The sequence below is a fragment of the Mus musculus genome, chromosome 13 (assembly GCF_000001635.26).
Source record: "Mus musculus strain C57BL/6J chromosome 13, GRCm38.p6 C57BL/6J".
NCBI lineage: Eukaryota > Metazoa > Chordata > Mammalia > Rodentia > Muridae > Mus > Mus musculus.
This window is the reverse complement of record NC_000079.6, coordinates 65,029,479-65,053,529: the sequence shown is the minus strand read 5'-3', so window position 1 is coordinate 65,053,529 and position 24,051 is coordinate 65,029,479. Positions and strand designations below refer to the sequence as shown.

At 43.2% G+C, this 24,051-nt stretch overlaps 2 protein-coding genes across 5 annotated transcripts; one reads left to right on the top strand and one right to left on the bottom strand.

The window, feature by feature from the left end:
* Positions 1-658: 658 nt before the first annotated feature.
* Prss47 (protease, serine 47) lies at positions 659-8,917 on the top strand. 4 transcript variants are annotated; one of them, XM_006517493.3, is made up of 5 exons: positions 659-938; positions 1,732-1,894; positions 4,038-4,291; positions 7,157-7,320; positions 8,435-8,917. In XM_006517493.3, the coding sequence occupies exons 1-5, from the start codon at positions 749-751 to the stop codon at positions 8,750-8,752; spliced, it is 1,089 nt and encodes a 362-aa protein (XP_006517556.1). In that variant the 5' UTR covers positions 659-748; the 3' UTR covers positions 8,753-8,917. The 4 variants fall into 4 exon arrangements, with proteins under 4 accessions (XP_006517556.1, XP_006517555.1, NP_001361137.1 ...); XM_006517492.2 differs by having other exon boundaries at positions 4,038-4,315; NM_001374208.1 differs by lacking the exon at positions 659-938 and adding an exon at positions 1,134-1,343 and having other exon boundaries at positions 4,038-4,315.
* Positions 8,918-15,525: 6,608 nt separating this feature from the next.
* Spata31d1c (spermatogenesis associated 31 subfamily D, member 1C) lies at positions 15,526-20,472 on the bottom strand. Its single transcript, NM_001083890.2, has 4 exons — positions 20,265-20,472; positions 19,566-19,608; positions 18,911-18,971; positions 15,526-18,603 (listed from the first exon to the last, which is right to left on the bottom strand). The coding sequence occupies exons 1-4, from the start codon at positions 20,439-20,441 to the stop codon at positions 16,323-16,325; spliced, it is 2,562 nt and encodes an 853-aa protein (NP_001077359.2). The 5' UTR covers positions 20,442-20,472; the 3' UTR covers positions 15,526-16,322.
* Between the last annotated feature and the right edge of the window lie 3,579 nt (positions 20,473-24,051).

The following is a 24,051-nucleotide window of genomic DNA, read 5'->3' as shown; positions in this document are numbered from 1 at the left end:
TGCGGTGGAGAGGCCAAAAATCTGGTAGTTGTTCAATCCTTAAGTCTGGTTGTCTCAGCAGTCCAAATCTGGTGCTAAAGTCCTGGAGTACTCTTCAAGAGCTGCTGCTGGTCTTAAGTCTGTGTTGGAATACTTCTGGCTACAATAAGAGGATAAATGAACTTGCCAGAAAGTATGAGGCTAAATGGGTAAAAAGCAAAGATTCCTTCTTCCACGTCCTTTTATATGGACTGCCACCAGAAGATGGACTCAAATTTAGGGTGTGCCTTCCTGCTTCAAATAATGTGATTAAGAAAAGCTGTCACTTGCTGGGTAGTGGTGGTGCTTGCCTTTAATCCCATCACTAAGGAGCAGAGGTAGATAGATCCCTGAGTTCTACTACTACTGCTACTACTACTACTCCTACTGCTGCTGCTACTGCTACTACTACTACTATTACTACTACTACTACTACTACTACTACTACTACTACTACTACTACTACTACTACTGAGCTGACTACTACTACCACTGCACTATTGCTGGCTACACTAAATCGTATGTTAGAGGCTGAGAATGACAGAAATTAGAACCAGGGTCATTGTGGTCTTGGAAGCGTCCTGATAGGATAAAAGCAGGTAGGAAGGCCGAATCCAAATAGGACTTGGGGGCCTGTCTCCAGAACTGTCTCAGCTGGGGTCAGGCCCGGGTCAGGGCAGGGGTCAGGCCCAGGTCACGACCAACTTCCCCACAGGCCCTAGCATCTGGGATGGGCACAAGGGCGACGAGGATGCCCTGTGGGCCCGGCCCCCTATTCTGGCCGCTGCTGTTACTGCTGCCCATAAAGCCTAGCATCCCCAATGCTTCAAAGGTTTCTGGGATAGCACCTGGAAGACCACAGCCACAGCAAGGCTGGGAACCGTCGGCCAGCAGGAACCAGTATCCTGTGAACAGACCAGGTCTGTTTGAAAGGCAGTGGGCGGGCAATGAACGGGTGGAGGCCATAAAGTCCAGGTAAGGCAACGGAAGTGGTTCACTTTTTGCCTTCCCCTCAGAACCAGGCGGTCCCAAAGAAAATATCAATCAAGGGACTTTAGGTTCCCACTTAGGGACTGACTTTACATCCTAGAGCGTGGTGTGGTGCCCACGGGACCAAAACGGTGTCCAGGGCTGTCCCAATGGTGTTGGTAGAGAACATGGGATTCCTAAGAGTAGGGACAAAAGAGAACAAAGCTCCCTGAAGCCTAGACTGCCAACTCCTGGGAACAGTTGAATACAACCTGCCAAGATCTGGGACATTAAGCCATGACATTGAGCACCTAACATCAGTAACCCATAAGACTTCTAGTTCTTTGATCTGAAAAGTAAGTACAGAGCTCTGTTGTTGAGGGAATGAAGTCCCAGGGCCTCCCACCTGTCCATCTGCCCTTGCCAGGACTGCTTAAAGATGGGCTGTTGTGACAACCCTTTTATTTACCCTCTCTCATCTTCCCGGACTCCTGGGCTCTTGCTTCCACAGAACCATTAGCTGAACTTTTCATGTCAGTGAAAGCAGAGACCAGAGTTGCCTGAAGTCATCTACACAAGTCACTTGTCTTTTGCCATAGTCTTCCAATCTGTTAAACGTACATAAGTCACTTGTCTTTTGCCATGGTCTTCCAATCTGTTAAGTGGAGGAACAACCTCCTTGTGGTATTATTCTGCCCCTCAGGGATTGTGTCTCTAATAGACTGCATGGGATTGTCTCCACAGTTTGTGGGAAGCCGAAGATGGTTGGGAAAGTGTTCGGTGGCCAGGACACATTGGCTGGCCAGTGGCCATGGCAGGCCAGCCTGCTGTACCGGGGCGTGCATCTCTGTGGAGCTGTCCTCATTGACACCCACTGGCTGGCTTCCACAGCCCACTGTTTTCGAAAGTGAGTTTGCTTTATCAGGAGCCCTCAGAGAGGGATTGGGTGTTAAGAAAGATGTAGGCTGTGAGGAGGAGGGTTATAGATAATATGCCATTCTCCTCTGGGCTTTTCTGGGGTAGTTTACTTCTACCAAAGACACATTGATCCTTCCTTGACCCACAAACCACTCCACCTATATTATTACCCATATGCAATCAGAATTTCCTTCATCTGCCCAGGTCTTCATTATCTTTCATTCTCAGTTCCTGTAGAAATCCTTATATTCCCTTTCTGTGTCCACTAACACAGACGTTTTCCAAGAGGATTGGCCATGCTTTGATCTCTAGTGGTAGACCTCAGCTTATTTCCAGTCCCTTACTCTCCTGTGAGCCAGGTTCTAGGCAAAGACCACATATGAGTAGCAGCCAGGTGATTTCTTACCAATTTTGTAAAATTGAGTCCTGAGAAAAACTGTGGTCATTCTTATGCTATTATCAAGCTGTATGGAAGGGAAATGCAGGCCCCTAGACCTGAACAAATGATATGGGCAGTCAAGAGTCTCTGGAACCTGATTGAGGGTCTAGCTTCTAATAATATATGGAGGGACCCAGAGGGAATGGGTACTGTACAGTCTAGGTCAGGGCACTGAAATTTTGCTTATTGATTTTGAGATTCTAGTTTAATCCTGTTGGCACCTATTCTGTGCTGAATTCACCTGAGACCCTTTAGGTAACAGAATGTAATAGATCCCAGGTCAAGATTTCTTTTTCTTTAGAAGGAACAAGCTTCAATTAGTATGATGCAGGTAAGTCATGCCACAGTGTGTGAAGAAGGCAACCCCAAAGAACATAGGTCTATAAAGATGCTGCAGTAAGGGAGGAGGGCAAAGGAGTTGCAAAGGCTACCAAAAGGAGGGACTGAGTATGTGGAGTAAGTGAAGAGTCTTCTGGTGTGGGAGATGTGGAAACAAAGCTGCAAACACAGGCTGTTTACACAGTCCTAGTCACCAACAAGGGGAGCTTCCCTTTTATCCTCTCGTGTGCATTTACCAAATCCTATATGAATGCTTATTACCAAGTGGAGAAGCAATTCATTGCAAAGGGGTCAGGAAAAGATGCTAGATTTCTGTCTCCATGACCAAATAACTTAGAAAATGAACAAAAGGAAGGAGGATTATTTTGGCTTATGGTTTCAGTCCAAAGTTAGCCTGTTTCTTTTGAATCTATGGTAACACAGTTCATTATATCAAGAACATATGGTGGATAGGGCCTGCTGACCTCATGGTAGCTAGGAAATAAAGATAATGAAAAGAAAGAGGCTTGCAAGAACACTCTAATGACATAGCTTCTTTAAGTATCACTTCCTAAATGTTCCACACTTTCTGGGTAGTACCACAGGCTGATGAGTATGCCTTCAGTTATTGACCTAGGAGACATTTAAAATTTAAATTATAAAACTAGGATTCGTCATAGTTTTTCTTAAGTTAAAAAAGAAAGGTTAAATTTGATGGCCCTATCAAGGACCCTTCCAGTGCTGGAATTCTTTGTTCTTTCAATTCTAAGATGTAATGGGAGAATATTTTGTCATGAGATTTGAGTGGAATATCCATCAGTCTGCAGAAAGAAGGCTCCTATCTTTGTTACTTTCCTATTGCCACAATGAAATACTATAACCAAGGAAACATAAAATAAAATATTTACAGTATCTGAGGGCTAGAGTCTATGACAATTAAAACAGGGAGCATGGCAGCTGAAGCAGTAGCTGATAGCTTACATCCTCATCCACAGACACAAAGAAGAGAGAGAGGGAGAGAGAGAGAGAGAGAGAGAGAGAGAGAGAGAGAGAGTAGAGAGAGAGAGAGGAAAGTGGGAATGGCTTAGGCTTTTGAAACCTTAAAGCTTACCACCACCTCTGAGATACACTTCCTCCATCAAGGCCACACCTCCTAATCCTTCCCAAACAGTTCCACCAAATAAGGAACATTCAAATATATGAGCCTATGGGGGCCATCCTCATTGTAACTACCATATCACTTGACTGTCAGAAATGCGGAGACCAAGCTGAATGGAATCAGGGCAGAATGACCAGTGATACACGAGGATGCAGGAAGACAGGGGTATCCTCCCACTCAAGGATTATGGTAATGATGAAATTCTTTATCTTCCAGCAAATCCCAGGCCCCAGAGGACTATGAGGTTCTGTTGGGGAATAATCAGCTGTACCAGGAAACGAAGCACACTCAGAAGATTTCTGTGAATCATATCGTCAGTCATCCAGACTTTGAGAAGTTTCATTCTTTTGGAAGTGACATTGCAATGCTGCAGCTGCATCTGCCCATAAACTTCACATCCTATGTTGTACCTGCCTGTCTCCCATCCAAAGACACACAGCTCTCCAACCACACATCCTGTTGGATAACTGGTTGGGGAATGCTTTCTGAAGACAGTAAGGGAAAGAGAAGTTGGAGAGGGAGTGAGGGTAGGGAGAGGAAGAAGACAAAAGGTAGATGAGGAGGAAGGAAAGAGTGACTCAGCTGGCAAGAGATCCAGGCTGGTTTTTGAAGTCACTGAATATTGCCTTCTGTACCTCACCTCTATGGCCTGACATGAAAAGACCATTCTAAGGTCCTTCTAGCTCTGAAAGTGTGAGAGTCCACAGCCATAAACCCTCCTGAAGCTCAGGTTCTAAAGGTTGGGAAATTGTTGACATTTGCCATCTAGAATCTGGGCTCCTTGAATAGTAATGATCTTTTTATTCCAAGATTTTACTCAGTCATGGATCTGAGGAAACTTGATTAAATTCAAAGGCCATGTGTGGCAGCCAACCCAATCCATGTTAGTCAGGTTTCCAGCACTAACAAAATACCCGAGGTAATCTGTTTAAAAAGAAAGGTTTATTTTAGCTCATAGTTTCTGAGCTTCAAATATATGATCATTTGGCCATGTTGGTTTGCCAGTGGTGATGCAGCACATTGTGGCGAGGCAATGTATGTTAGAACAATGATGCATACCATATGGTGGTCAGGAAACAAAAAGAGGAAGAGGAGAGACCAATATACTCATACCTTGTTAACAGATAGGCCCAATGCCTAACTTGCTTCCACTATGGTCTACCTGTTGCCAATAGAATACTTTATGACCAATAATGTCACAGGCTGAGGGCAAAGCCTAAAATACATTGGCCTCAACACTCTATCCAAAGTATAATACATGACATTACCATGTATCTTGGTAAGTACTTGGGTAAAGTGGAAAGTCATTACATTACATTACATTATTCCATAAGTAAATTTCTCACCATTGTCCTTTAATAACTACTTCTTGGTGTGACCCTACATAGTCTTCACTTTCATTATAAAATAATAATCACATGTGGTGTGGGAACACCGATAATGCATGCTTGAGAACTATTATAGCTCCAGAGTGTTTCATCTCACTTAACCTTAGCTGGTTCTCATCCAGCTTTACAGTCTTGCCAGGTGAATTACATAATGGGGAATTTTGTTTTGTTTTGTTTGCTTGTTTGTTTTTGGTATTGGGGATTGGTCCCAGTATTTAATACATTCTTAAAAAAGGCTCTACAAGTGAAACACTAAAAACACTTGTTTTTATTATTTTATAATGAAAGTGAAGACTATGTAGGGTCACACCAAGAAGTAGTTATTAAAGGACGATGGTGAGAAATTTACTTATGGAATAATGTAAATGAAAAAATAATGTAGATTTTTAAAGCTTTATAGGTTCATAGTTTGGCATATTTCTTCTCAAACAACAGACTTTGGGTGTTCAGGGGAGAAAAACATGTCTTCCTAAGGAACTTTGCTTAGTTTTAGCATCCTTGTCCTTGTCCAATAAATTCATCTCTCTCTCTCTCTCTCTCTCTCTCTCTCTCTCTCTTTCCACTTTCACACACACACACACACACACACACACACACACACACACACACACACACACACACACACACACACACATCCTTGAAGGCAGAGCCCACATTTATTTTACAATACCAGTCTAGTACCTGGTGGGTACTTCACTGTGCTGCTGCTCTTTACCCTGGCATATGTAATTCTAATTTATTTTTTACTGTAGTCTCCAAAATGGTCTCCTACTTCTATTCTTGTGTGCTTCTATATGAGTTTCCATGTTAGCTATCATCATCATATTAAAACATAACTATACCATTTCTCTTTTCAGGACCCTCCCCTACCTTCTCATTTGAGCTCTTAATCAAAACTAAAAGTCTCTGTCATGGTATAAGGCCTTAAGTGATGAGAGCACCCAGATCCATCTCTGCTTCCTCCATTACTCCCCTCGTATACCCAAACCCAGCTTCCTTGCTACTCCTTGAATATGTTGAAGTCATTTACATGCAGGACCCTTGCTATACTTTTCTATATAATTTTCTCTCCCCTCTAATCTTGGCACAATCTATTACTTTTTTCATAGTCTCCTACTTAAAATTTACTTAATTTTGTAAGCTAAATAATCTGTATGATCACCTTTCCCTGTATTATTTCTTTAATGCTAATGAGCAAATTTATTTTCTCTGATTTTCCCTACTAAAAATGTTCTTTTGTATCATTTTACCTATCATAAAGATAAGTGATAAGTAGACTGGTGATATAGAGAGTGAATGGGTGAGTGAGATGGAGTCTAGTGGGGGAGAGGAAGGAAGGAAGGAAGGAAGGAAGGAAGGAAGGAAGGAAAGAAGGAAGGAAGGAAGGAAGGAAGGAAGGAAGGAAGGAAGGAAGGAAGGAAGGGAGGGAGGGAGGGAGGAAGGAAGATGGGTGCCTGGGTGTTGTGGATAGAAATGTTAGTAGGTACGAAGAGGAAGGATGAATGGAGATACTAATGAAAGAATGGATGGATGGAAGGATACATGTGGTAAATGGCTAGACTGATGAAGGGAATGAAAAATGAGTAGGTGTGTGGGTTAATGGGTAGATGAAGACATAGAATAAAGGTTAGAGATGGATCATAGAAAATGGATAGTACTGTTCATGACAGTGAAACTGTCAGTGAAAGGTTGATGAACAATATTGGACACATTGTGTGTTAGTGGATTTTGCCTTTTTCTACATTAATAATGTGATCTGTTGCCATGAGAGAGGTGAAGGTGGTAAGTGGGAGTTTCTGAGAAAAAGGAGAGAAGTTCATGGGGACTAGATAGAAGATGCAAACAGTCTAACGCTCAGCTGTCCTCTGGTGAACATTAGTCAGAGTAGCCTGGACTTTCCCAACTAAGCCACAGTATCCATCACTGACCTCCTCATTATTTTCACAGCAAAACTGTTACCACCATTCTCACTCCAGGAGGGTGAGGTGGGCATCATTGACAATGAGTTCTGTAATGCCTTGTACGGGCAAACACCAGGCCAAAGCAGGAACTATGTATATGAGGAAATGCTGTGTGCAGGGGGGCTCTCCACAGGAAAGTCCATCTGCAGGGTGAGTAAGGCAGTAGTGTGTTCTCCCCATGTCTGTTTTATCTCAGTTCCTCCAAGGGTGGCTCTATTGACCTCTAGTCTCTGTGGAGACCCTTCCTGTTTCATTATCTCTATTTGTTTTTCTTGGGTTCATCCCTCAATAGTCTCCTTGAGGGTACTTGTCCCTTTAGAAGATCCTAACATCAATATTCTATACCTTTTATTGAGGCATAACATATATAAAAAAATATGTAATTTGTAAGTAAATGGTTTGGTAAAGTTTCTAGTACTGACTAAGCATGTTCCTGGTACCCATCTCCCCTTTTTGCTACTAAGTATTTTGTAAGTACTTTGTCTGTGCTTAGTTGTGTTGTTATCTGCTATGAAATCATAAGTTTCTAATTTTGTTGGTGGGTTGTCAGTTTCTCAGCTCTTTATATATGGTATAGATGAAAGTTCACATTTGGACATGAAAGATTGTCTTGGAAACTATCCCAGAGAGGGAAAATAGCTAGTCTGAAGTGAATTGGCACAGCCAGGGCCTAGATGTTTGGACTCCAATTCCATCTCCACCTCTGCAGGCTTCAGCCTCCTGAGATGACACAGTCTCCACTATAGACTGGTTTCCCCATGGGGTTTTCCTTAAGGCATTTCACAACTCCAATAACTCCTAGTTTTCTGAAGACTCCTGCCTATTGCCTGGTGATATGAGTTGTCTTCACGAAGTTAGGAGACAGATATATTTTAAGACTCCCAGTTCATAGGTTGAGAAAATATTTCAGGCCAAGGTGACCAAAAGCAGAGGAGCTAACTGGATATGTTGTCGCAGATCAAGGTTTACAGAGCTAGGATCTACACATAGGTGATAGCTTGTTTTCAAGTCCCTAAATTTTGCTTTCTAGAATCAGGCATGGCAAGCAAAGGGAGTGCTGGGGAAGGTCCATATGTTTATATCCTGATATATGTCCTCATCTACCTGGTAACCTGACTTAGAAGTGTCTACTGTTCAACCCTAATGTCCCTCATTTTACCTAATTTTTACCTAATTTTACCTAATGGGGGTGTGTAAGGTCCTGACAGGCAATTGATATTTCTGGTCCTAAACATATCTCACACTAATGACTCTCTCTCCTCAGGGTGACTCTGGGGGCCCTCTCATCTGCTACCACAACAGTACATGGGTCCTGGTAGGACTGGCCAGCTGGGGCCTGGATTGCCGGCATCCCATTTACCCCAGCGTCTTCACCAGGGTCGCCTACTTCACTGACTGGATCAGCCAAGTCAAGAGACTCACTCCACTTCCAGAACCTGTATCTGTGTCTCTTCACACAGAACTTCAACCCACACCTCTGAAGGCTGCTGGCTCCCCACAACCCTGCAACATCCTTATGGCTGCACAAATCTGGTTCCTGATGTTATTTATCCTTGAAGCTCCACAGTGGACCCCAGAGTGAACACCAGGCCTTTAAGCATTATTTTCAGGTTTTTTTTTTTTCCTGAGATACAGCCTCCACTCCTTAGTTTACCATCTGCACCTTTTCCTCAGCATATCTGGCCATTCATGGTTACTACCCCCCAAAAGCATAGAAAAACCTACCAATAAAGCTTATCTTTCTTCAGCTCTGATTGTACTGCCCTTGTAGGGTTCCTATATTCCTCAGTGACCACACTTATCATGGAGTTACAATCAGCCCTCAAAAGGGAGAAGATGGGGCATCTCAAGGAAACTCCTTGAGGAAAAGGCAGGAAAATGGGGGAATGCACTATAGGAATACTGGGGAATAAGGGTGCATCCTGAGAAGAGAGTGAAGTTTTTGGGATGGCCTTGTAGACTATCCTGCCTTGGGGAATTGCCAAATCCTTCAGGGAAAGTAAAACTTTACACCTGGCCTTCAAGGTCAAGGAAGCAAGGGCCTCTTCCTGGGGGTAGGGCAGCAACACTTCTGGAATTTTAAGGAAGAAGCGCCAATGCACAGGGAAGCTGGGGGACTATTTTAAATGATTTTGTGGGGCTAGGGTTTTAGGATAAGGGATAGAATGACCTGTGATGATGTGGGGAACTAGACCATTCATCAAAACCAGACAGAAGTGGCTCTAGTGCCTGGATGAAAACTAAGCATTAAGCCAACAGTGCTCAAATCTCTACTTCTGAGTGAATATTCAGCATCACCCTCACCTACTCTTAGAGGCCCAGTTCTCCCCATGAGCCTGGTCCCTGATGTGTGAAGCACAAGCCATTCCTTTCTCTATCCATACTTCAATGGTTAGAACTTAATGTAACCTTTGTTTAGTTGACCAGGACTAAATAATCTAGGAAGATGTAAGACAAAATAACAGAAAAACAAACAAACAAACAAACAAACAAACAAACAAACAAACAATGTTCTGAGCCCATTATTTCTGCAAGTGTACCCAGCACAGAGTATTTATGTGGCCATCAGGAGTTAAGAAGCCTCTCAAATGCTGCCCACTCCAGCCTTTAGAATTCTCAATAAAGAGGACAACTCCCATTTACCCCAGGTCCACAGGAGCCAGACAGCACTCATGAGGTTCAGTGCAAATCCTTCCTAGTCCTGGTGTTTTCTAAACTTCCTGGATTCTCACTGCTAATACAGATGTACTTGTGTTCACCAGCAGCAATCTTTTGATGCTTGTACAACAGGACTTTATCACAAAAGTATCTTGTGGACACTCAAGAAAGCATACTCCCTAAGAGATGGTCTATAAAGTGCATGACTAGCATGAAAAAGCCCAAGTTTGATCCCCAGAAATACATAAACAAGGCATGATGATGAACACCTGAAATTCCTGGACTTTGGAAGTAGCAACAGAAGGATTAGAAGTTCAAGACCTGAGATTCTCTCACCTCCCAGGTCTCTGGTACATTCTGGAGAGTCCCCTCAACTTCCTACCCCCCTCCCCAAGGTTGCACTTTCCATTCTTCTGGCCCCCAGGGCTTCAGTCCTTCCCCCCCCATACCCAATCATGTTCCTCTCTCTGCCCCCCATCCCTTTTCCCTCCCAGGTACTACACACACACCGTGGTTGCTTTCTTTTCCCTCCCAAGTAGGACTGAAGCATTTTCTTTTTTTTTCCTTTTTTAAAAATTTTTTATTTGTTTAATTAGGTATTTTCCTCATTTACATTTCCCAATGCTATCCCAAAAGTCCCCCATACCCACCCTCCCACTCCTCTACCCACCCACTCCCCCTTTTTGGCCCTGGCGTTCCCCTGTACTGGGGCATATAAAGTTTGCAAGTCCAATGGGCCTCTTTTTCCAGTGATGGCCGACTAGGCCATCTTTTGATACATATGCAGCTAGAGACAAGAGCTCCGGGGTACTGGTTAGTTCATATTGTTGTTCCACCTATAGGGTTGCAGTTCCCTTTAGCTCCTTGGGTACTTTCTCTAGCTCCTCCATTGGGGGTCCTGTGATCCATCCAATAGCTGACTGTGAGCATCCACTTCTGTGTTTGCTAGGCCCCGGCATAGTCTCACAAGAGATGGCTATATCTGGGTCCTTTCAGCAAAATCTTGCTAGTGTATGCAATGGTGTCAACGTTTGGAAGCTGATTATGGGATGGATCCCTGGATATGGCAATCACAAGATGGTCCATCCTTTGGTCACAGCTCCAAATTTTGTCTCTGTAACTCCTCCTTGGGTATTTTGTTCCCAATTCTAAGAAGGGGTCTTCACTTGGGCCCTTCTGCTTGTTGACCTTTTTGAGTTCTGTGGGCTATATCTTGGGTATTTGGTCCTTTTTTTGGCTACTTATTAGTGTGTACATAGCATGTATGTCGTTTTGGGTCTGAGTTACCTCACTTGGACCGGCAGTCTCAATTAACCTGGACCCAGGAGATCTCTCAGATACTGGAACGCCAGCCAGGCAGCATACACCAGCTGATATGAGTCCCCCAACACATATACAGTAGAGGATTGCTGGCTCTGGGTTTAGTCAGAGAACATTCACCTAACCCTCAAGAGACCCCAGGGAGTTTAGAGGTCTGGTAGGGAAGGGGTAGGAGGTGGGGGCACCCTCACACACATGTCTTCTTAGTCCATTTTTGCTAGAGACTTTTGTGGCAGACCCTGCAGCTGGCCTCAACTCTACTTCTACAGCAACTTATACATCTATATTAGTATTGGACCTTGCTGCTCCAAGATCTATGGAATTAAGAACTCAAAACAATTCACCTGAGGCAAGCTTGGTCATGGGGTCTTGCAGCAAAATTCATTAGGACTCTGTGATGCCAGTTAGTAGTTTCTTCTCTTTATTGAGGGCTCTAAAGTCTGGGGAGGAGTTAGGCTGGAGTTAGGAGGTAGGCTCCATACCTATTCTTCAGTCAAGGTAGCTCATGTGGCTCAATATGAATTATGAGTTGCTTCATTGGTCTTACAGTTACCATGACAGCTCCTCACATTCTAGAAACCTGGGTGTCATTGGGCCTGGCATGGGGTTTTTGAATGCTTAAAGCCAAACTCCAGTGATACACTTCCCCCAAGAAGACCACACCTCCTAATCCTTCTAAGCCTTTCAAAGAGTTCTATTCCCAGGTGACTAAGCATTCTAATATATGAGCCTATGGGGGCCATTCTTATTATTTATTTATTTATTTTAGCCCAAATGCTGCCCCCACCCAGTTCCCCTTTCACATAGACCCTTCCCCATCCTCCCTACCCTTCTCTTCTGAAAGGGTGCCCCACCCTGTAACCCCCCCAACCCTAGCACATCAAGTCTCTACCAAATGAGACATATCCTCTCCCACTTAAGCCAGTTAAGGTTGTCCTGTTGAGGAACAGATGCCATAGGAGGTTACAGTTTTAGGGAATGCCTCTGCTCCAGTTGTTGGGGGGTGGACATTGAGATTGAGCAGCACATCTGCTACATATGTATGAGGGACCTCACTCCAGTCCATGTGTCTTCTTTGGTTGGTAGCTCGTTATCTGAGAGCTCCAGCCCAGGTTAGTTGACTCTGTTGGTCCTCCTTTGGGGTTCAGATCCCTTTTTATGGCCTTCAACCCTTCTCCAAACTCTTCCACAAGAGTCCATGACCTCTATCCAATGTTTGTTTGTGGGTAACTGCATCTGTTTCAACCAGTAGCTGGATAAAGTCTCTCAGAGGACAGTTGTGCTAGGCTCCTGTCTGAAAACATAACAGAGTGTTGTTAATAATGTCAAAGATTGGTCCTTGCCCATAGGATGGTCTCAAGTTGGGCCAGTTATTGGTTCACCATTCCTTCAGTCTTTGCTCCATGTACTCACTGAAAAGTGGATATTAGTCATAAAGTACAGAATAGCCATGATACACCTTACAGACCCAAAGAAGTTAAACAAGAAGGAAGGCTCAAGCAAGGATGCTTGAGTTACACTTAGAAGGGGGAACAAAGTAGTCATAGGAGGCAGAGGGACAGGGGATGTGGTTGGGAGAGGGGAGGGGGATGGGAATTAGTTACAGGTATGGGGAGAGACAGAAGAGACACCCAGAAAGCCAGGAGAATGAATGGAAATCTGCAGCTGCTGGTGGAGGGGGGATCTTTAGGAAGTCCCAGAGACTTGAGAGAGAGGAGGCTCCCAGAAATCAATGGGGGTGACCTTAGCCAATATGCCTAACAGTGGGGACATGGAACCTAAAGAGACCACCTCCTATACTTAGGCAGGACCCCCAGTTGAAGGAATAAGGACACTAGCCAACCCACAAATCTTTTGACCCTAAGCTTGTCCTGTCTAAAATAAATACAGGGCCATTCTTATTCAAACCACCACAATATTTCTTTAGTCTAAACTGTGGATCTGAACCTATATGTAAGTAACCCCAAAAGAATATAACAAAACTCAGTTCTAGCTTAGCCTGATTCATCTCTAACTTTATACCATACAAAGTACTCACTCTTCATATTCATGTGAAGGTAAATTGAGGTCTATTAGTACTGAATAACTACCAGAGAGGGTATCAGTAGTAAGTATTAGAACAGGAATCAACCTCAGAGACCTCTTAAGAAGGCTTGAGCACCTTTTCTTGTCACAGGATGTGCCTACAGGCCTATTGCCCAAGCCTTATATTTCTAGTAAAGGCTTAATCTGACATATCCTTGGAATGAGCATTAGATATACTATAATATCTGGGAGATATTATAGTATAGTGCTAGTGAGCCTGGGTTTAGGCTTGCTAGATACTGGGGGTGTCACCAGAGAGGAAGACTAGAAAGATCTACGATTAGCCCCACCCTCCATGATAATGCAATGGTTACTATTCATATGGCCAAAGTAAAGTTTGGTCATACTTTGGAGTGAAAAGAAATGCGCTGACTTCAGTGAGGGATGGTGCTGGAAATGTAACCAAATGCAATGGGCTTGGTGAATTCAAAACTTGGTGAATACAAAGCCAAAACAGGCACAGCCATGATATCAAAAAATAGAGCAAAATTGTCTGCAGCAAGTGAGGTGAGTAGAGAATGGGAATGGTTTCCAAAACGATGTTTCCCCCCTAAACAGAGGAAGCATGGAATTTTACTGTGGGAGGCTATTTGCACTCAAATGTGGATAGGCCAGTTCTTAAGCATGCTGATCTTAAGCTATTGTAGACTCATTTGGGGGCATTTAGTTCAAAGTTTCAGAATACATACATGATTAAAGTGGTAAACAGAAATGCATCTGAATATGTTCAGTTTGCAACATAAATGTTTAGCTGAAAAGAAAAGATATTTTGAAGCAGCATTCATATAAGTCTACTCTCAAGAATGTCTACCTTAGTCACTTGTAAGTCATAACTTGTAAGGCTTAGTCACTTATAAGTTCCTGCCTAAGACATTTGTGGGATCAGGGATTATCATAGGGTTTTACTGCTGTGAACAGAAACCATGACCAAGGCAACTCTTATAAGGATGGCATTTAATTGGGGCTGACTTGCAGGTTCAGAGGTGCAATCCATTATCAGCAAGGCAGGAGCATGGCAGCATGCAGGCCGATGTGGGGCTGGAGGAGCTGAGAGTTCCACCTCTTGTTCTGAAGCCAGCTGGCAGAAGACTGACTTCCAGGCAGCTAGGACAAGGGAATTAAGGCCCACACCCACAATGACACACCTACTCCAACAAGGCTATACCTCCCTGGGCCAAGCATATACAAACCATCACAGGGATAGATGACATAGATTTACAGAAAGATTATGTGCTTTACCTTTCTAGTCAGAGAAATGAAACTCTTGAGATTAAGGTCAAGACAGGCCTTAGGATAGGCCATGGCAGTCTGACACTATAGCTTGAAGAAATAGACACATACTTGTTTCCTTAAAGTATTAAGGCATTTAAATATAGCATAAATCATGAACAAAATTAGCAAAGTTGTTGGTAGCCTAAAAGATATAATGTCCCTATGAATCAGGGTGAAAACAATTAAGCAAACAGATCAGATAGAAAAATAAGGAAGGAAAAGGATACTCATGATATTTTATACAATTTCATTGAATGTGGTTTTCAGCTTTTGGCTATAACAAAAGAATTTATAAGATTTAAGCTATATAAACAACCTAAGTAAGGCAATAAGCAAAAATACTCAGTACTTATTACTGGGCTTTTTGTTGGCTCATAGGGCAGATATTCTAAAAGCTGTTAACAGGCTTGCCCCTTTAAGATGCTGGTAGTTTTAAAAAGATCATCTCTAAGCCTGGAGAAATAAGGCCACTCTCCCCTTTAGCTGTCTCCTTCTGGGTCAGAATTAAGAAGTTTTTCTGAGTTATGGCCTCACAGCTTCTCCCCCTCAAAGCTGCACAAGATATATGGGAGGAGTTAGCAAGAGGAGTCGGGGTGAAAATGATCAAAGTATATGGTATTAAATTCTAAATATTAAAAAAGACAAAATCACCCTAAAAATCTCACAAATGTACTTGTCCTTTGTAGGTGACACAACCTAGTAAGAAGACCTCTGCTCTCAAGGGTATAAAAGTCAATGAGGAAGAAGATACAAGCTGTTCTATATTGGCAATAAGGCTAAGCAGAGCGTCTCCACAAATCACCAGAGAGTGAAAGTTCTTTTAGGGACAAATCAGACCCATTCTTCAAAAAGAGCCTCAGAAAATCAAGTCATATTTCAGAAGCCTAAAAAGGAAATAAGTGAGAGCAAACTGACTTGTCCTTTTTTCCTGAGCACAAGCCCTGTGTTACCTGAAAGCCATGTCACATGGAAAAAGCACACACACACACACACACACACACACACACACACACACACACAAACACTTTATCTGAACCTTTATTGGGGACAATCAGTATTGTCAATAAAGGATGGAATACTGAGGATGGGAGTGATTTTTTTTCTGGGAGAAATTCAGGAAAAGCATTTTCTGTTGTAAAATTGAGATGGACTTTCTGACACAGAGTGTACAACTCAGGGTAGCAACTGAAGGTACCTGGTCAAAATGACACCTACAGATGAGATTTTGGTGAATTTCTGGCTACTGTGGGGCATGGATGGGCACTGCCTCTGACACAGTAGCTTCTTCTGTAAAGCCACACATTTCTGGAACTGTATGGATCTGTCTGCCACTGTCTCCTATCCATTTTTTTCATCACTTGCACCAAGCTCTTCTGTTTTGCAGGCTAGAGGGTATGCTTTCTGGGCAGATGGAGGGAAGTTCTTTGTTCTGGCAATTGTCTAAGATATATGGAGGCATCCAGGGCTCCTGTTGCTGTTCTACATTAAACTCTGCTGTGGACAAGTAAACCTGATGCACATCAGAATTATTCATGGGTCAATTGGAAGGTCATGAATGAATAACGGTTTGCAAGTGAATTTATATGAGACAGGGAGCATGTCATTTTGGGGCCCTAGAGCTTGTATGGGCTGACTGCTTTCTGATTTAAATTTCTCTTCCCTGGACAACTGACTGTTAAAGTCAGATGTCTGACACTCCTGGGGACCTGATCTTCCCTTCAGGCCCTTCCAGCTAACAGTGTATTTTGTGCTTTTCTTGTTTTCCCATCTGCTCCTTGAGCACTCTTACACTAGCTGGTATTCAAGATCTTGGTAGATCACGGTTGAAGGCCACTGAGCTGCCCTCCCTTACCGACCTTATTGGATACAAATATTTTTTTGTCAATTATCTTTGTTGCTTGAGGGCGCTGGACTGTTTTGCCAGAAGTTAGTCTCTTACCCAAGACCTCAGCCAACATTTTGGGCACATCTGAGCTGTGTCTATTGCCCTTTGACTCTTCCAGGCTGGTGTTGTCTAAGTCAAAGGATGTCTGTTGCTTGACAGACTTTTTCGCTGTAGATATGCTCTTTACATGCCTATCCTTGATATCAGAAGGCATCTGGGCCTTGTGTTCTTCCTTGTTCACACAAGAGGTAAAAGGGAAAGGACCATATCTTGATCCGGACATAGTGCTAGTGATCTGACGCTCAATGGTTTCATTGAGACGTGTGGTCAAATGTTCTTTCAGAGAAGTTTCAAGTTTTTTCTGACATTGGCTCACCTCTGAGGTCCCTAAAGGTTTGCATGAAAGACTATCTGAGTGGCATTGTAGGTTTGTCTCACAGTCAGATTGCAGGCCGTTATCTAGAGTGCCCTTAGTGTTACTCCATGTCTGCTGTTTTTGAACCATTTCTAGGCCTTGCTTAGAACACAGTTTCAACAGTTTCTCCTCTAATTGCTTTGCTGGGAAGCTTCCAGGTTGGCTCAAAATAGTTTTGTGTAGGTCTTTCTTGCTCTGTTGCTTAAAGAAGGGGATCCATGAAAGCCCATAGTTGCTTTTGGCTGAGGGTGACTCTGGAAGTTCTGCCTGAGGATTTATCCATAGCAGAGACTCACGGATCCTCTTGGGCAGGCCCCAGCGTTGTAGGATGAGCCTCTTTCGAAGGTGGTGCTCAAATTTCTTCTGGAGCTCACTGGTGATAAAGCATTTTTCAATAGAGATGGACTTTGGAACATGGGTCTTGGAGAGCTGACTGACCAATGAGGGATTAGGAGGTGGGGGACAAAATTCTTGTTGGGAATTTATGACCACAGTGGGTAAACCCCATACTCTTTCCTGTTCCTTTTTCAATATGTTGTATTCCAGGCAGTGGATTGCAGTTGGCTCAAGAGGTTGTGCCTCATTCTGGGGGCTGTGAAAATACACCCCACAGATCCTAAGTTGGGAATGAGGTGATAGCACTGGATTTGGGAGTTGAAGCTGGGCCTGGAGGTTGGCTTGAGAGACAGGTTGGGACTGAGATTGGGACAGACTTTGGGACAAGTTATGTAGTTGACTTTCAGACAAGGGCAGAGTTGTGCGGTGGGTAAGCATTGGGGAATCTGAGAATCTGTTGAAGCACCCAGAGATCAGGGAACTGTCAGTCAACACAGTAGCAATAGAGTTCATGGACTCACTGTGTAGAGAAGGGAGTCCCCAGAAGGACTGGGTATTTTTATCCTCTAACTGATCTTCAGAGGTCTTGGAATAAGACAAATGCTGGGGTGTGTGAAGTCTCTCTTTACTGCTCTCCAAAGAATGGGAAACTGCCAAGTTCTGATGATCAAACTCTGAGGTTTTCTCCCAAGTTTTAAGTGAATCAGTCCTCCTTCCATCTTGTGTCTCAAGTAGTGCCACGGCACCAAGGCTGGAAAAGTGAAGGTTTCCAGGCAATGTGAGGTAGGTTGAGGTGTTTCCCCATAAGTAGGATTCAGAAGAATAGGGGTCAAGAAGCTCTTGGTTAACTGGATGTGCTGACTCCAACTGGGAAGAGTTGCCTGTATCAGTCTGCTGCTGGATAAATTCTGACATTGCATGACTTGAACTGCAAATGCCATTGTTTATTGGAACATTAGCGAAAAGCTCCATAGGGCTGTCCACCAGAGAGAGAACAGTTGTTGGTTGGAGAAGCAGTTCTGTTTCCGGAGTGACATATTGTTGTGGAAGAGGTAAAGAGGCAAGTGAATGGAGAGAATGGTCCAGTGGGGATTTAGCATTCACAGGAGGAGTAGACTCTGATAGTAGAGAGCCACCCAGTGGTGAGAGAGAAAGTGTGTCTTCTAGGTACTCACTTTGGTGAGATGAAATGATGGAGGAAGACTGTAGAGAAGGCTCACATGCAGTGTCTGAAATAGGATAGTCTATAGTATTTTCTGGGAGAGGAAGGGACAAAGTCAGCGCTGTCTCCGTCACAGAAACTGTGGAGTCCAGACTGGACATAGTGACAGCGCCATCTTGGTGAGTGGCCTGAGAAAGCAGATGACTGATCTTAGCAGTTGCTCCATTACACACACCACAGTAGGGATCTGGACACAGTAGTTGCCGAAAATTGGAAGAATCATACTCTTCACCTAGGGGGCTGCAGGAGATAGAATTTTCAATTCTGTTGTAAAGACCAGAATTGAAAAGGGCCTGCCTGCCTTGCTGTGATGGAGATACCCAAAGCCTGTGTGTGTGTGTGTGTGTGTGTGTGTGTGTGTGTGTGTGTGTGTGTATTCATTTTATGACACCCATGGCTTCCAGAGAGGCTATAACCTCTCTCCATGCTTTTCATCTGTGTACTTGTCTCTTTTGATACCCTTCCCATGACAAGAGCAAGCTGTGCTGAGTCTCTGTGATGTTTTGATCATAAGAAAAGGAGGCCCAGGAAAAAAGGAGAATAATACCTTTGCACAACAGACAGCAGCTCTCTCTGTTCCTGTGACTTTCTCTGGGTAATTCTACAACCTGGGAAAGCAGAAGTATTAGTTGTAGGTAAGAAAGGTGGAAATATCAAACAGGAGTCACTTTAAGGAAAATACTTGGGCTATTAAAGTAAACAGACAAGGTCAAATTGTCACTAAGATGGCTCACATGTTATGTGTCTTTATACAAAAAAATCTTTATCTACATTGTCCCATGTGATGATACTTAAAACACCATATAAAGCACACAGGCCTTAGTTTCCTCAGAGGTGTATGGGCACCTACATGTTAAGCATGTGTATCATACCAGAAGGCAGGAATGTGTGGCTCTAAAACAACCAGCCAACCAAACAACCAAACAAACACGTAGTGCTCCCTGGACTTATCCAGTGCTCACTGTATACATGGAACACACTCTCCTGATAGTGCATGTCAGCTTCATGTCCACAGGAGTGCAGAGAGGGAACTGACTCTGGTATGTTTATCACGCTGCCTTCCAGTGAGTCTCTCCTTTGAGAACTATTTCTTGTCAGTTAATTATCTGGCAACTTTACATCCTCAGATCATAGACCTAAGACCTTATGGAAATGACAGGATGGTAAACTGGGAAGAGGAGATCCAGCAGATAGATACCTACCTTTAAGTGACTTCCTCCTTTCTTTGTTAGCTGAGCCCTGGTACTGTGGACATAGAGAAATGAACAAGGTGTTAGAATTTTCCCTCATGTTTATTTTCTGAAGAAACCCAGATTTCATAAACCAAGATTATTATGACATTTGTTCAGTTAATGAAATTTAGTTCTTTCTTAAATTAACTTTTGGAGGTGACCTGATGTTTTCTTTTTCCTTCTTTGGGAAATTAAAGGAGAATTTTGTCTGTAAGAGCTATACTTGGAGTTATCAGTTAGAAAGTTGAGGCCAGCAGCAACATCTGTGCTTTTCTGGAGACAGGATTGTCCAGTGGGACAAAGCTTGAGTTTCAGGTTCTTCTCAGAGCCTTCAAGAAGTCAGCACTGCTTTCCTGACCAGCTCAACCTGGCTGATTGTTGGGTAAATCTACATGCAGGGTGAGAAATAAGCCTGGGATTCTCATTCAGGTGTTCAGCAGGAGAAGCTATTCTCCTTTGAATATTTAAGTGAAAACTTTAGTCCTCTCTGTATTCCTCCCATGCCAGGACTCATGCCCTAGGACAGCAATGTTTTTTTCTCTCCCCAGTGTCCCATATCAGTCATGTTTCTGAGACAGACAGGCTCATCCAGTACTAAATCCAGTACTCATTGAGTTCTGTAGTACATCAATAAAAAATATCTCTTGGGGGTTCATCATACATCCTCACCTTTTTGATGTCCTGACTTTTCCAAGGTGGTGGGAAGAATTGTTTCAGTATCAAATACCACAGGTATAGAAGAATAGACCAAACTCCACTCAGAAAGATGTAATTGGAGCCAATATCCAAGAATGCTGATCCAAAGCCTAACCATGATCTATTTAGAAAAGAGAGGATGTTCTCCATACACTGAGTCTCATGGATGCCTGAGGTATATGAGTTCTGAGATTGCATGGGCCTCACTGTAGGCCTAGGTCTGCATCACAGAGCAAGGGAGAGTCATAGAGGGTTTGTGAGGACAGAGAGAAGGGTGAGCCCTCAGATCCTCCCTCCCCCTCCTCCAAGCTCCTTCACTGACTTCTGCTTGAGACTGCTGCTCTGTTTCCACCCCTCCTTCCTTACTTCACTTTATGTTCCTCAGGGAACTTTCTTGTTACCTCTGTAATCTGGATGCCAACCCATTCCCCTTTAGTGTTTGCAGCTCTTGAATTGGAGTCATTCAGTTCTCCAGACTAGAGTGTCCAAAAGGATGCCTTGAAGTTTAGCTTTGGGCCAGATATTTAGTCTCAGCAGCACAAATGTCCTCCCTCTAACACAGCAGTCTCAAAGTTGAGGGTTGTGACCCCCTTGGATATCAAATTGCCCTTTCACAGGGGTCACATATCAAGATATTCTGTATGTCAGATATTTATATTGTGATTAATAACAGTAGCAAAAGTACAGTTATAGAAATAGAAATGAAATAATCTTATGGTTGGGAGTCACCACAAGAACTGTATCAAAGGGTCACAGCATTAGGAAGGTTGAGAACCACTGCTCAAATATAATATTTCTTCTCTACAGAATGGCTCTTTTTCCGAATCCAGCTATACAACAAAAGTATTTCCTCATACATTTACTTTTGTGAATATACCATAGCAAACTTTGCTTCAGTCAGAAGGACAGGCTGAATTACAAAACTAACATAACTAAAAGATGTGTATACAAACTTCAAACCTCTTGGGCTAGTGGGATATTCCATTTACTTTTCTGGAGTGATTGAAGCTTTGGGTAGACCAAGATTTCACAGATAACTAAACTTCTTTTCAATTTTCCCCCCTCAACAACCATCCTCTGAACTCTGAACATCCATCCTTCACCAAATTTCCAGGTAGCTTTTTCCTACCTGGAAATAGTGGTATGTATACATCTGTATCTGCTGCCTGTCTCTAACCCTTAGCTTTGTGAACATCAAGTGGCATTTATGTTTTGTTTAACACAACTCTCACTTTATAGTCCAAGCTAAACTAGGTCTCACCATATAGCCCAGGCTGTCCTCGACCTTGTAAGCAATTCTTTTGTCTCAGGTTTTCAAGGGCTGGAGTTATAGATATACACCACCACACTCAGGTCGTCAGCAGATGTTTACTTTGGTTTCGGTTTTGGTTGGTTAGCTGATTGGTAGGGACTCATGTGACAAAGGATGTCCCCACTGTAGCTAAGAATGAACTTGAACTCCTGATCCTCACAGGTGTGCTGTGCCACCATTCCCTGCTCTCATGGCAGTTTTTTTTTTTTAAAGATTTATTTATTATATATGTAAGTACAATGTAGCTGTCTTCAGAAACTCCAGAAGAGGGCATCAGATCTCATTACGGATGGTTGTGAGCCACCATGTTGTTGCTGGGAATTGAACTCAGGACCTTCAGAAGAGCAGTCAGTGCTCTTAACCACTGAGCCATCTCTCCAGCCCATCTCATGGCAGTTTTTGAGGACAATTTCTTATCCTATTTCTGTCTTTCTTTTTTTTTTAATTACGTATTTTCCTCAATCACATTTCCAATGCTATCCCAAAAGTCCCCCACACCCTCCCCCCGCCAACCCCCTACACACTCATTCCCGTTTATTGGCCCTGGTGTTCCCCTGTACTGGGGCATATAAAGTTTGCCTGTCCAATGGGCCTCTCTTTCCAGTGATGGCCGACTAGGCCATCTTTTGATACATATGCAGCTAGAGTCAAGAGCTCAGGGGTACTGGTTAGTTCATAATGTTGCAACTACAGGGTTGAAGATCTCTTTAGCTCCTTGGATACTTTCTCTAGCTCCTCCATTGGGGGCCCTGTGATCCATCTAATAGTTGACTGTGAGCATCCACTTCTGTGTTTGCTAGGCCCCGGCCTAGTCTCACAAGAGACAGCTATATCACGGTCCTTGCAACAAACGCTTGCTAGTGTATGCAATGGTGTCATTGTTTGGAGGCTAATTATGGGATGGATCCCTGGATATGGCAGTCTCTAGATGGTCCTTCCTTTTGTCTCAGCTCCAAACTTTGTCTCTGTAACTCCTTCCATGGGTGATTGTTTCCAATTCTAAGAAGGGGCAAAGTGTCCACACTTTGGTCTTCGTTCTTCTTCAGTTTCATGTGTTTTGCAAATTGTACCTTATATCTCGCTATACTAAGTTTCTGGGCTAATATCCACTTATCAGTGGGTACATATCATTTGAGTTCTTTTGTGATTGTGTTACCTCACTCAGGATGATGCCCTCCAGGTCCAACCATTTGCCTAGGAATTTCACAAATTCATTCTTTTTAATAGCTGAGTAGTACTCCATTGTGTAATTGTACCACATTTTTTGTATCCATTCCTCTGTTGAGGGGCATCTGGGTTCTTTCCAGCTTCTGGCTATTATAAATAAGGCTGCTATGAACATAGTGGAGCATGTGTCCTTCTTACCCTTTGGGACATCTTCTGGATATATGCCCAGGAGAGGTATTGCGGGATCCTCCGGTAGTACTATGTCCAATTTTCTGAGGAACCGCCAGACTGATTTCCAGAGTGGTTGTACAAGCCTGCAATCCCACCAACAATGGAGGAGTGTTCCTCTTTCTCCACATCCTCACCAGCATCTGCTGTCACCTGAATTTTTGATCTTAGCCATTCTGACTCATGTGAGATGGAATCTCAGGGTTGATTTGATTTGCATTTCTCTGATGATTAAGGATGTTGAACATTTTTTCAGGTGCTTCTCAGCCATTCGGTATTCCTCGGGTGAGAATTCTTTGTTTAGCTCTGAGCCCCATTTTTTAATGGGGTTATTTGATTTTCTGGAGTCCACCCTCTTGAGTTCTTTATATATAATTGGATATTAGTCCCCTATCTGATTTAAGATAGGTAAATCTGTTGGAGGCCTTTTTGTCTTATTGACAGTGTCTTTTGCCTTGCAGAAGCTTCGCAGTTTCATGAGGTCCCATTTGTCAATCCTCGATCTTACAGCACAAGCCATTGCTGTTCTATTCAGGAATTTTTTCCCTGTGCCCATATCTTCGAGGCTTTCCCCCACTTTCTCCTCTATAAGTTTCAGTGTCTCTGGTTTTATGTGAAGTTCCTTGATCCACTTAGATTTGACCTTAGTACAAGGAGATAGGAATGGATCAATTCGCATTCTTCTACATGATAACCACCAGTTGTGCCAGCACCATTTGTTGAAAATGCTGTCTTTCTTCCACTGAATGGTTTTAGCTCCCTTGTCGAAGATCAAGTGACCATAGGTGTGTGGGCTCATTTCTGGGCCTTCAATTCTATTCCATTGGTCTACTTGTCTGTTACTATACCAGTACCATGCAGTTTTTATCATAATTGCTCTGTAGTAAAGCTTTAGGTCAGGCATAGTGATTCCACCAGAGGTACTTTTATCCATGAGAAGAGTTTTTGCTATCCTAGGTTTTTTATTATTCCAGATGAATTTGCAGATTGCTCTTTCTAATTCGTTGAAGAATTGAGTTGGAATTTTGATGGGGATTGCAATGAATCTGTAGA